Source organism: Motacilla alba, chromosome 10 (genome assembly GCF_015832195.1).
Source record: "Motacilla alba alba isolate MOTALB_02 chromosome 10, Motacilla_alba_V1.0_pri, whole genome shotgun sequence".
Lineage (NCBI taxonomy): Eukaryota > Metazoa > Chordata > Aves > Passeriformes > Motacillidae > Motacilla > Motacilla alba.
This window is the reverse complement of record NC_052025.1, coordinates 9,019,756-9,032,341: the sequence shown is the minus strand read 5'-3', so window position 1 is coordinate 9,032,341 and position 12,586 is coordinate 9,019,756. Positions and strand designations below refer to the sequence as shown.

At 38.8% G+C, this 12,586-nt stretch overlaps 1 protein-coding gene across 3 annotated transcripts in view; it reads left to right on the top strand.

Moving 5' to 3' along the window:
* SCG3 (secretogranin III) overlaps positions 1-12,586 on the top strand; it is a 28,196-nt gene that overhangs the window by 11,722 nt on the left and 3,888 nt on the right. For 2 of the 3 annotated variants that reach the window (XM_038146899.1, XM_038146896.1), the window contains 3 exons: positions 6,325-6,408; positions 7,006-7,134; positions 9,124-9,204. In XM_038146899.1, coding sequence (XP_038002827.1) covers positions 6,325-6,408; positions 7,006-7,134; positions 9,124-9,204 — 294 coding nt within the window. The remainder of the gene's footprint in view (positions 1-6,324; positions 6,409-7,005; positions 7,135-9,123; positions 9,205-12,586) is intronic. The other variant, XM_038146897.1, reaches the window with a different exon arrangement.

Below are 12,586 nucleotides of genomic sequence, written 5' to 3'. Positions count from 1 at the left end.
CACAGTAGCCACAATCTGGCCTTTTCTTGGGAGAGGAGAACTTGTTTGAATAATGTGACTAATGCCTGAACTTTCTCATCAGCTGCTGGCCAAAGCAGATGCTGCAGGCCAAAGATCTGATCCTGATATTTGTTTAGCTAGCCAAGAACAGGCAGAAGGCCAAGAGTGTGAGGCAAAGTGCAGATCACAGCCCACACTGGCATCATCTTTCCTCTCCTCACTGTGACCAGAAGCTGATGCTCCCTGATGCAGACTGTGATTTCAGAGGGTGAGGGAAGGTGTGGCTAGAGCAGAGCCAGAGGCTACAAGTGGAATATGGACAGTGTCATGTGGACCTTTTGTTCATTTTGACCTGGGCCATGAAGGGCACTGACAGTATTTCATGCAGGGAACCATTCATGCATAACACCATGTTTTTCTTTTTAAAAATCTTTTTTTTCCAAAGGTCTTTTTGTTACTACTGTAAATTTTTTTCATAAATATTAGATTATTTAACAAAATTTTCCCTACCTTAATTTTCCTTTTGGTGATTTTCCTTACCCGGTATTTATCATGTGAATGATGCATACAGCTGCCAGTGGGAGTTATTTAATTTCAGGCAGCTCTTTTCTCTGCTATTTATTTTTTATCTGATGAACTAAGGTCACACAGATGCCAGTACTATATTTGAAAAGTACAAATCAGAGACACCTCAGATGGTGAGAGCGAGCTGAATACTGAGGAGCAGCAGTGATTCTGTAAAGTACACGCAAATAGTTAAACCCAAGATGAATTTGCATGGAGATAAGATAAAATGATGTGGGGACAGAGAGTGTGCAAAGATCCCAGGCGAGACTGGAATCTAGGAAGTATATTGATTGCAGATCTCACTGCACCTTTATAGCTGTTCTTTCTGTAACCTCCTCCATGTCTGTCCCCTGCTACTTCTGCATTTAAATAAACACATGAATGTGTTTTTTTCTCCACTACTTAGATCTTATCTCCTATTTTCCCCCCATTCAGACTCACTGCATAATAAAACAAATGGGTGGCTATGGTGTGGAAAGTCTGTGACCTCACAGTTCTTGAGACCAGACACAATACAGGAAACTGGGCATCACCTGAAGGTGACATTGTGTGTGAGGGTGTAGTATTTTTCAGTATCCACAGGTTCTAAATCTTCTCAGATATATTTTGGGAGAGATCCAGGAATTTTAGTCTCACTAACTGCTTTTCCCACCACATTACATGACTATCAAATCATGTGTTCAAGAATCCAAATAAATACTTTACAGTTCATCCCTTTGCTTATCACTATCTACCATTTAAATTTGCAGTTATTTCTTGCAAATATATTGCCTCTTCTTCCATTTCCCTTCACTGCCTCTTCTGTGCTTTCCCAACTGGATGGAAATCTCCATCTTCTCATAGTACCTTATTTGACAAATATATTGCTTGGTTCCTGAAAATTTAGGTTTTGCACCCTCCCAAGTGGTTGGTGTTTCTAAAGGAGGGCAAGGCTTTTATTTTTTCTCACTGTATTTAATAGCTCCATAAACCCCTCCCTACTTTCTGAATTCGGAGCCACTCTGTTGACAGTTGAGCACTGAGATTGTAAGTTTGAGATGATTCTGTGGGTGTGGGGTAAAGAAGGTGTCACTGAACATTTAGAACTCCATCCCACTCCTGCAGGAGAGGCAGCTCTGTGCTGCTTCAGTCCCAAACCATCATGCTTGTGAAGGGCATGCTGTGAAAACACAGAAAATGTGTGCACAGGCCATGGAGCAGCTCCAGGATGGGAAAGGATTAGCAAAGGACTGCACCACACAGCTCTAAGAGACCTGCAGTAATGCAAAGGAAATGCCTGTAGAATATTAAAAGGATAAATCTGAGAAACAGCCTGTGAGGTAGGGAATTTAATAAGGATGATAAAGGAGACTTGGTCAGAGCTATGGTTACCTCAAAGCACATCTATTTAATTGTGTTTTACTTTTGGAGTTGCTTTTAACCTGATTGCCAAGTGATACTGTTTCTTTCCTAATTTCAGATCACTCTGACCATCTCACCTGTAATCTCTTTACAAGTGATGCCATGACCTGGGACTTGTCACCTGACGTGTCACTCCTCATGGCAGCATTAGGCTTCAGACACTCTATCACGTCAGATCAGTCAAACAGGAAGATTCACTAAGAAAATTCCCTATCTTGACATGTAAGGCAGGGAGTTGGAGAGCAGCAGGAGATTTGCAAGGCTGAGACCCATCTGTAATTCCACAGTGGAGGAATTTCTCTAGTTCATCACAGTTTTAGTAGTTTATGTGACATATGCTTGATACAGCTATAGCTGACCAAAGGTCAAACTCTGCTTTTGGCTACACTGGGGAAAATCCAGTGGATATTGGCAGTTCTTGGACATGCACTTGTCCAGAGAATTAATCAGATATACTCTTCCCATAGAATAGTCCCAAGCAAATGCTGAGATGTCTAGAGATTTTTCACAGATGGAAAAATGGCCTTGCAAACTCTTAAGGATCATCTACTGCAGGAGACAGAAAAGCCCTAGGAGAACTGTGGTTTCTTAATGCCTGAAATATGTGCATGTCACACAAGCAGTCATCAGCACAAAGCTTCCCAGCTGAAGCAGTTGCAGTGTATGAACTCATTAAGTAAACTAATTTTTTAGCTAGTGTAAAAAGTGATCTTAGGTGCCTTGATGATCCCTTTTCTCCTTTAATAAACACAGCCTTTTTATTCTGCTATACAGAGCAGCAGAGCATGTCTTTCTGTGGCAATTTAATGACATAGAATCTCAGCTTCAGTCAATTTGGTGAGGACAGAATGTGAAACTGCCTCCCAGGTACAGGACAATTATGCAGAAGAAAACACCCTTTGCAGGAAAATTTGCAGGAGTCTGGAAAATACCATGAAGCCTGTCTATTGAGAAAGGTCCATGTCAGGCTTCCATTACCAATTCCATTAAATACTCAGACGGATACGTTAGTTTCTGCCTCTCTAATAAGAGCAAAGTAATTTAATTTGTAATAGTCATCCATGTAGTATCTTTTCCCGTGGATTTGGAGGGAGTTACCACAGTACATTCTCCCAGAGTAAAGAGAAAATATTCTGGGTTTATGCAGTTCAGTTTTTTGGATGACCAACTTGAGGGACTTCAGAGTTTCAAAGCTGCTGAGAATTTGCATTTTCTGGTGGAATTAAGAGCATCTATCAGTGTGTAGGAACTGGGCCTAGGATGTCTCAGAAAGCCTACTCAAAACAGAAGCCCTCCTGCAGCATGTATGCTTCAGTGAGTCATCCCAGATCAAAGAGCAAGTTAGAAAGTGAGGCAAGGCAGAAAGCAGATCTTGTGACTCCGGGTATCTGCTTGGCTGATGAGATTATCCCGCTCTGCAGAAAGCTGCCGCCAGAGCACTGACCTATTTACCAGCGTAGGTCACTTCCATTAGCTCAGTAGTTATTGTCCTGTTGTTTTAATTAGTGCCATTTCAAATAAGTGGCCAGCTGTGTGGAAAGGTCAGTGCCTTTCTAAGCTCTTCCTCTGTGCCAGTGAGGTTGCTAAGGAGACGACACCGGAAAAGTAATCAATCTTTGTTAGACCTGCGCTAGGACAGCGGTTGCTTAGCTGCTGGCCAGGCACACTTCACTCCAGAGGATGATTCACTCCATCAGTGTAACAGAGCAAACACTGCTCAGCCCTGGCCTGGCCACACATGGCAGGTACAAACATGTTTTGAAACAATACCAGCTGTTAAAGCTTTACTTTTGATGCGGAGCAAGAGCAATAAATCCTGTTCAGGAAGACCTGAAATTATCTGGCAATATTCTCTCTAGGGTACACATGTAGGCTCATCAAACAAGCCCCTCAAACATGGACTCTGTCACTCAGGAAATACAGCTGATGACAAATGTTCAGATCCATGTTGATGTGCCATCCAGCTGGCAGGGTAACTTCACCACTTCTCTTGTCAAATGTAGTGCCTGTTAAAAGGCCTGTCTTGTAAGTTTGTCTACATCCTTACTGACAAAACAAAGCTTTGAAAATGGCACACAGTGATTATGGGATTCAGTCTGGCTTTAGTGGCAAAGCTCAGGTCATTAGCATTGCCTTATTACGCTTCATGGGGCTGGAAAGCAATTCTGTACTCGCAAAGGAGTGATAGTGAGCTCACATGAAATTGTTACCCCAATTGAAGGACTCAGAGAAACTGTACAATTCCTGAAGCTATTTATAGAAGTGAATAAATAATGGAGGAGTATGAATCCCACTGCCTGCAGTAGCAGGTGCTGTATGTGGATATATGTACAACCTTTAAACTCTACAATCTATCAACAGACCAAAAACTTTCATAAATATCAGTGTCAGACATTTAAATCTAAAGATGTCTTGGCAGGTTATTAAACTGTCTTGTGGTAGAGTCTTTTTATTTCCTGCTAATAGAAACTTACTGCCTAAATGCAGACACTTTAAAGGAAGAACATGAAAGGCACTTATGAATCAATGCACTTACATATGTGTAATATTTTTAATTTCTAAATACTTTTAATTTTTAAAATTATGCCTAATTTAATAGAACATGCTGGATTAAGCTCCAAAATCAGTGACATTTTTGCATTTGCATGAATTAGTGAAGGAGAATTATCTATTCGTTTGCCTTTACAAAGGGTTTTTAAGTTCTTAGCTGTGGAATCTTATCCTGAAAACTGTGCCTCTTGCAACAGAGAAATCCTTATATTCCTGTTGAACTGCTAGTATGGTACTGATTCAGGATGAAAAACAGAATCTTGAAATGAACTGAAAGGGATGTTTACAGTCTTTTCAATAAGCTTTGGATCAAGTGATTTGTGAGGCATCAATATCACCACTATAATTCTAGCTTGTTTTTTAATTCACCAGGATGTCTGATCCAGCTTGTAACACAGCCCAGACCTGTTTTGGTTAGGGCTTATGGGACAAGGTCAGAAATCACATTAAAGGGATATGTACCAAATGAAAATATTCCCCAAAAAAAAAACATTATGTGATGTAGAATTGAGAGGGTGCAATCAGGCAGGGTGCCAACAAATACTGCTTACATTTTAGTTTCATGTAAATAACAAAATGCAGAGGATGCAGGCAGACAGGATTATGTGATTTCTCATCAGATGGGAGGCACAATTGCTTATGGTGATCTGCCACAAAGAGAAATATGCTTACTAAAAAACTGCTCCTTAGGTTTCAGTACTGAGTATCTTTCTAATGGAAAAAATGCTCCCAGCTGATGGGTAAAATACTGGCCTTATACAGAAATTATGATTTTAAATATTATTAGACTTATTATATCTATTCTGCCACAGTTCCCACATCACACACTGAATATTTAAGCTGTTTATTTAAATGGAGTTTTGATAAATTTCAAAACTTAATCTCTTAAAAATACCCACCATCAAGATAGAATGCATGAAATTTTGAATCCATGTTTAACTCAACATTTAAAAGACAATGAAAGGAAGGAAAATTCTACAGTGTATCCATAATATGACTGAGGAAACATGGCAGGTTGTAGGTGATCTGTATTTTGAATATCTACCAAGTGTGGTACCAAAAGGACTTTTTTCCCACATAACCATACAATGTTTATATCTGAAACATCCATCTTTATGAAGAGGTGTTTTACTTTCAAATTAGATGAATTCAGCCCTGAAATTTGCATGGAAATACATTTTCTAGTCTTCTAGAGCTGTATACATAGCCACGGCTGTCTAATTGGTTTTCAGGTAAATGCTTGACTTCAGCAACTTAAGTATTTGTTTTCATCTCTTAATTTACATGTTTATTTAATCTAAATATATTTTAAAACCTTTTACTAGACTTTTTTTTTCTAATGAAACCATATAAAATCGAGGCACGTAGGCAGTTTGGGATAGTGTTTTCCCACCAGGATGAAGCACATATTTCACAGTCTTGTCTTTTTAGTGAAGTTAATTAAAGCCTTTCATTGCTTTCATCAGAATAAATTGCTACAGATAGTCATCAGTATTTTGTGACTTACATGAATAAAATATGGAATATGATGCAGACTTACTGACTTTATGCATGTTGACACTATTTGGTACTCTTATTGTCATGATTCAGTTGTTAATTTTTTTTAATAAGATTTATCAGTATTCCATATTGGTTTGTTCTTTCAGCATTGGCTCTGCAGTAATTGTTCAGGGGCAAGGATGAAACCTGTTCTTTTAGATTTCTACTTACCATTCACACTGGTGCTGGGGAGAATGCAGTGTGGATTCTGCATCTTATCCATTGGAGAATAACTGGGGTTTGGTTTTGTTTTGCCTTGATTTCTAGAAAACTTAGATACAATGATAGCTGAGCAGACAAAGAAGAAGCTTGAGAACCCTTCCACTAAAACCAGGACAAAACTAACAGCAGGTACTTAGTCTACAATTTTCTTTTCTGGAATAACACTTTTTTTTAACCTCTTCAGTTAAAAGTATGCTAATTGGTTTGGCTGCCAGACTGCTTGTTAAAGCCACAGTCTCTCTCTCTGTACCAAGCCATAGCTTGGTTGTCTAAGCACACAACAAGAGGGAAATTTTCATTTAATTGCCCAGTCTTTGAGAAGTATATTCACTCTCTTTTTCTTCACTGGAGTCCAGACATTACACATATACAAAAGCAAGCTGTATCAGTGCTTTTTAATACTAAAATAATAATGAGAAAGTATTATTTGTTGATTTTGAATGTTGCAAATGCAAATTTCACAAAATTTTTCTCTGCACAAAGAAATGTGCCTTTGCATTGCAGTCACCTGTATTCAGCTATTGTTTGTGAGAGCAGAAACAAACATTCCTCTTTCCAGAGGTCTGGAGGAGAGATGACCTTTAGGAACCACTTTGAGACAGGCTCCAATGAGGCTGTTCCTCAGGCAGCAGTCAAAATGCCTTACTTGCCAAGATTGTATTGATGTGATTGAGAAATGCTCCTGGACATTTGATACAAAACTCTTTGCTTTTGTTATTTCTTTAGACAAGAGCAGTGAAGAAGCAGACAGTACGAAGGAAGAAGCAGCTAAAATGGAAAAGGAATATGAAGTTTCAAAGGATTCTACAAAAAATGAAGGACAAAATGCAGCAGGAAAAAGTGAAGAACCTAGAGGTACAGAATATTGCTTTTCCTCCAAGCGATTGGAGTATTTTCCTCTCTTTGGTATTGATTTTCTATGGTGTTAGCATAAACATCTTCAGTCTACAGTCACTGGGAGTCAGCACACAAGAGCTTGATTCGGAAGTGCACTTACCTGCCAAGTTTTAAACTTATGACACTACATGCCTTGCTGAGTAGACATTCACAGAATTCATAGACTCCTTTAGAACAATATGAAATACAGTTTGATGCAGTAGTGCAAAGAAATTTTGTTTCTTTGCATCTGTGGCTTTTCAGGATGGCCAGGATATTCAATATCTGAGTGAGCCCATTGATTTCTATGGATTGTGTTAGAGCAAGCTGGTATTCAAAGGCAGTGAAGAGTTTTGCAGGGATACAATTTACATTTCCCACTGCCAGAGGTTACAGGTTATCAGTAATCAACCTATTTTATGTAACATTGAAAACATTACAGTAAGTTAGTGTCTCCCTAAGCAAAAGTAGCACAGTAATGCAGTTATTTTTGTCATGCCTCAGCATGACACGTGCTGAATTACTCTGTACTGGTTGAAGTCTCCTGGGTGCAAATGAGCTACTCTATCTGAAAACAAATCTGCAGGGGACATCGTGCCTCCTTGTTGTGCTGAACTCTTGAAGGAGAATGTTTGTTGGTGCAGAAACCTTTCAGTGAGTTCTTATTGCAAAGGATCCAGCATATGTATCTATGCTGTGTAATCAGTTGGTTAAACAAAACTGCTTCTTTTGCACCAGTGCTGTCTGATGCTCATACTTTTTGGAATGCAGTGTTTTCACTCAGGCTGCTCAGTAATGAATTGCAGAAATCAGGACTGCAGTAGGTTGTAGTCCATCAGTCACCTGGTTCAGCTCTGTGGGCAGTGCAGCCACTCACAGAGGGAAGGTGGCATTTTTTTTCCAGCAGCTTATTTATTTCAACATGGAAGAGGAAAATAGCTCAAGATGGCCATCTGATTTTACAGTAAAGAAAAGTTAACTCAATACTTTTTGGTAGGAAGTGATAAATAACACATTCTGCTTGTCTCTTGAAGATTAGTCTTTTCAGTTTGGTTCAGGTTATTTTCCTTTATCTTCAGCCCAAAGGCTTTTTAGAAATTCAAATTGGATCAGCATTTATTCTTTGTCTCATCAAGTAATGCCCTTGCTTAACTCACTGTAAAGTTACTGCACTCCCAGCTCAAAAATGAGGGTGTACCTAATACTGCATCCACTTACTAACAGGAGCAGACATGCATAGTTGGCAATAGTAACCTGCCACACACTAATCACACCAGGTTGTTATTCCTGACAAATGTAAGAACATTACATCAATAAAGCTCCAGCCAAGCTAAGAATTCAAAATCCATTAGCTGGAATATTTTCTTAGGGGTCTTATTAGGTAATCCTTGAACTAATTGTGTCCTGTGTGCTTTCTGGTCCAAAAATAGCTGTCACTTTGAATTTCAGCTATAACAAGGAGTTATCATGGTAATTTTAATACATCCTTTTTCTCAGTAAATACAGTAACTTTATTTCAAGTTGTCTTTCCAAAATATTACAATTTTAGGTTTGCTGTATGCTGCTTGTCCTACTGTATGGAGGAGTTTTGGTACTGAAAGCTCTCAGCCCTAATTAAGTCATTCCTTGCTATCTCAACAGCTTTTTCTTTGCTGAACAATTATGATGATCAAAAAGCTACAGGTTGTTTTTAATCTGCCTATGCAGTTTCTGTGGATGCCACCAAAAGTTATGTATAAAGATCAAAAAAACCATGATCCTAGGTTTGTGTGTGACTAATCTTGCACTGGCAACACCTGCTAACCATCTCTGGGAATTTTGCCTGACTGAGTTTGACAGGACTCAGGTTTTAAACAGAAACTAAGAATAGTTTTAATCTGCCTTTGCTGTGACCAACTTCACCCAGTTAAGCAAGCTGCATCGATCATTGATGTAAGTGCTTGATTTCTCTCTCATCCTTTCCTCCAGGGAAATCTGAGGCATATTTGGAAGCAATTAGGAAGAACATAGAATGGCTGAAAAAACACAATAAACAAGGTAACAAAGAAGGTATGAAGTAAAAGGTCTTGACATTGGGGTGGGCACCTTATGCATTAAAAAGCAAGTAATTTATATTGGCTTGTATAACTTGTGTTATACCTTAAATAATAGTGATGTGAAACTGTGCTTGTCTAGATTATGGCAATCATTAGTTGTGTTAGAACTGAATAATACAGGTCATGTAAAAATTAAGCCAATGAACATAAATAGTGAACTAAGGTAGATTAATGTAAACTGGGTCAAGTGGCCACTGGCCACAAAACCCAGACTGACCAGCAGGGAGTTACTCATGTGCTGCCCACGCAGTCATGGTGGTCACCAGGTAACTGTGTCAGCTTTGTCTGGTGCTTCATTTCTTAGCACATCATGTTGTTTAATTATGACTTTGTAGGTGAGATAGATGCATTTGAAATGTCTGGACATGTCCAGAGAAGCTCGGTGCATCTGACTAGCATGGCTGCACCAATAGCAACAAGTCTTGTCCCATAACCAGGAGCAGTTGAGATACAAACTTACATCAGTAGCACTGTAATACATTGGATTACTGCCCAAATCAACTCGAATGACTCGTAGCTCTCGCATGCAAAGCTGTGTAGAAGGGAGCAGTGACTGAAGCAGCTGCACAGGGTTTGCTCACCAGCTGTCCCACCATTTGCCTCTTCCTCGGAGGCAGGGCTGTGTGAGAGCTGCCGGCAGGGACAGAACAGCAGCAGAATTTCTCCTTTATTTTTCACAGATCTTTATTTATCCATACCACCTTTTCCCTCAAGTTCTTACATAAAACCAGCCTCCCATCCCTATTCTCTGCCGTGGCTGTGTGTTCTGCCATGGCCTGCTCTGGAAGTGAAGGTTTCTAGCCAGGGGATCTATCCCTGGGCTATGACTGGCGCCTGGCGAGAAGGATCCTTCTTGCACCAGCCAAGCAGAGGGTGATCTGAGATGAGATTAGCCCTGGGTAATCTATCCATCCTCTCTGTGAGTTGAAGTGTGTGTGAATTCCATTTCAGAGATGAGTGCATGCCTGCAGCCCAACACATTCATTTTTCTGTACAGAAACTGTAATAGGAAAGACTATAAAAAAAACCTTTCCCGTCTCTCAAATCACTTCCACACAATGGCAGAGATGGCAGTTAGCAGCAGGGCTGCATATTTGCTCAAGAGTTTTCCCTGCCAATTTTAATTAATGGTTCTGTTTAGCAATGTACTCATTGATGTCATTAGATCTCCATCATGTGTGATTATATCTCCATATCACACATACTGCCTGAGCAGCCCCTTGCTCCTCTTTGTAGTAATCTTTCTTCTGCACTGCTGCAGTCTGAAAATGGCTGTGACTGCAGATCGATAGCATTTTATCTGCCTGTGAATGCATTAAGATATATATATCTGTGTAGATGGATTTTCATTTGCACTAAAATATCTTTATTGTCCTCTGGCAATGGATATAGGCTTTAAAGTGAGTGTGAGTTATTACAAAATTAGAATAGTACTCTTACTCTTCTGATACATCATCTTTATTTTGCCTTTTCATACTCTTTATTTTTGTAAAATGCTAATTCAGTTCCCCATGGATGATGTAAAAATAAGTACAGTCAGGGTAAGCTTATCTAACCATGAATGCATTGCAGTGTTTCTTCAGTGCAAGATTAGGTGGTGTTGCTGTGCTCATCAATCATTTCTCCACTTCCAGCTGGCACCTGGGGGCTGGCAGAAAAGCAATTCTCAAAGTAATTCATGTATTAAAATGGCCAGGCTTTCCCAGCCCTACTCATGGATTGGGTTACTCACTGAATACCCTTGAGGAGGCAAATGTTTGTGGGTCCTTCATTTTGTATGAATTTCAGTAGATATTATTCATTCAGTGACTAATAACCCTGGAAGTGTTGATTTGCATTTCTGCAGTTTGGAAGTATCAATTGCCTATTAAGGAGGCTGGTAAGCTTGAGTGGCTGGGATGATTTAAAGATAAACATGTCAAAAACTTGGATTTTGGGCTCATTTGTGTCCAAAGTTTGTCTTGCCTGTTTACAACCTACAGACTCCATGGGCCTGCCCTTCATATCTCCCAGACCTGGCTTGATGCTTGAAACCATTGCAGAACTCAGCATTTAACCAATACAGGCAAAGAGCATGAGTGGCTTGTTCAACAAACACTTGGGTACTTCAGAGCTTCACAACACTAACAGCAGCCATTTAGAAATGAAAGTAAATCCTGTCATTAACTTCAATGGCAAATGGCTTGATCTGAATATGCAAATAAGAGCTCACTTCATTTACTGGAGCTGTTGCAGTGAATCAGCATCCAAAGCTGATTTTTCTAATTACAATAGATTCGAAATAAGAATTAGAAATTGGAAGCTATCAATTTCTAGAAAAAAAAAAACCAATTTAAATTGCTGTGAGATATACAAATTAGCCTGAATTGGATAATATCATAATGGTTGTAATCCCATACAGGATGTTTTGTAATTAAACTTTCACATCTCCACATAATAATCTTAGAGTTAGAAAAAGTATTCTAGACGTAAAATAAGCACAGATATTTTAATCTGAAAAATGTGGATATTAAATTAATTTAGTATTTGCTCTTCGTTCATTTCCATTCCTTGGTATCTTTCAATGGAGACCCTCATTCTGTCAAGATGAATGAAATCTCTCATCCCAGTTACAAAATTGCTCAGTACTGTTTGTCCCTGTTACTCATACAGGATGGAGACACAAGCAGGTTGCAGTCTTGTGAATAATGACAGTAACAGAGCAGAGAAGAAATCCTCGCCTCAGTACAGCAAATGGCAAAATTCCTTCTAACTCAGATATGGAGAGGACACCTCTGCAGGAGTGGGGAATATTGAATATAAATTATCTGTATTACTCATATTAAATTGCCTTATGCTTTTATAAAAATGATCACAAGCATCAATTTGCTTCTTAATATCTTTCTATTTCTATCCTGTTTTGGTCAAATTTTTAAACCTAAAAAACCACAAATTCATTATTGTTTATTTTGTTAAGAATGCACTGTTTGAAAAAAGGTTCTTCCACATACTGCTGTGTGATGTTATACACTGGACATCACAAAATCAGTTTTAATGCATTCTGAAGGCTCTGTGTGTGGAATAAGTCATTTATACTGAAAAGTTCAGAATGTATTCATTCTTGTGAAAGATACTAATTCATTTAACTTAGTATGAACATTTAAAACACTGATGTTCTTCTTCTGATTCTAAAAAATTAAGCTTTACATTTATCCAGCTAATTATGTAACTGAAACTTTATTGTGTTTATATGTGAATATACTGAATGTGCTGCCAGAGTCACAACTACACAATAGGTTTTCTTTCTATGTTATTTGAAAAATTGCTGTGTAGTAGAATTCTTTTCATGGAAAATA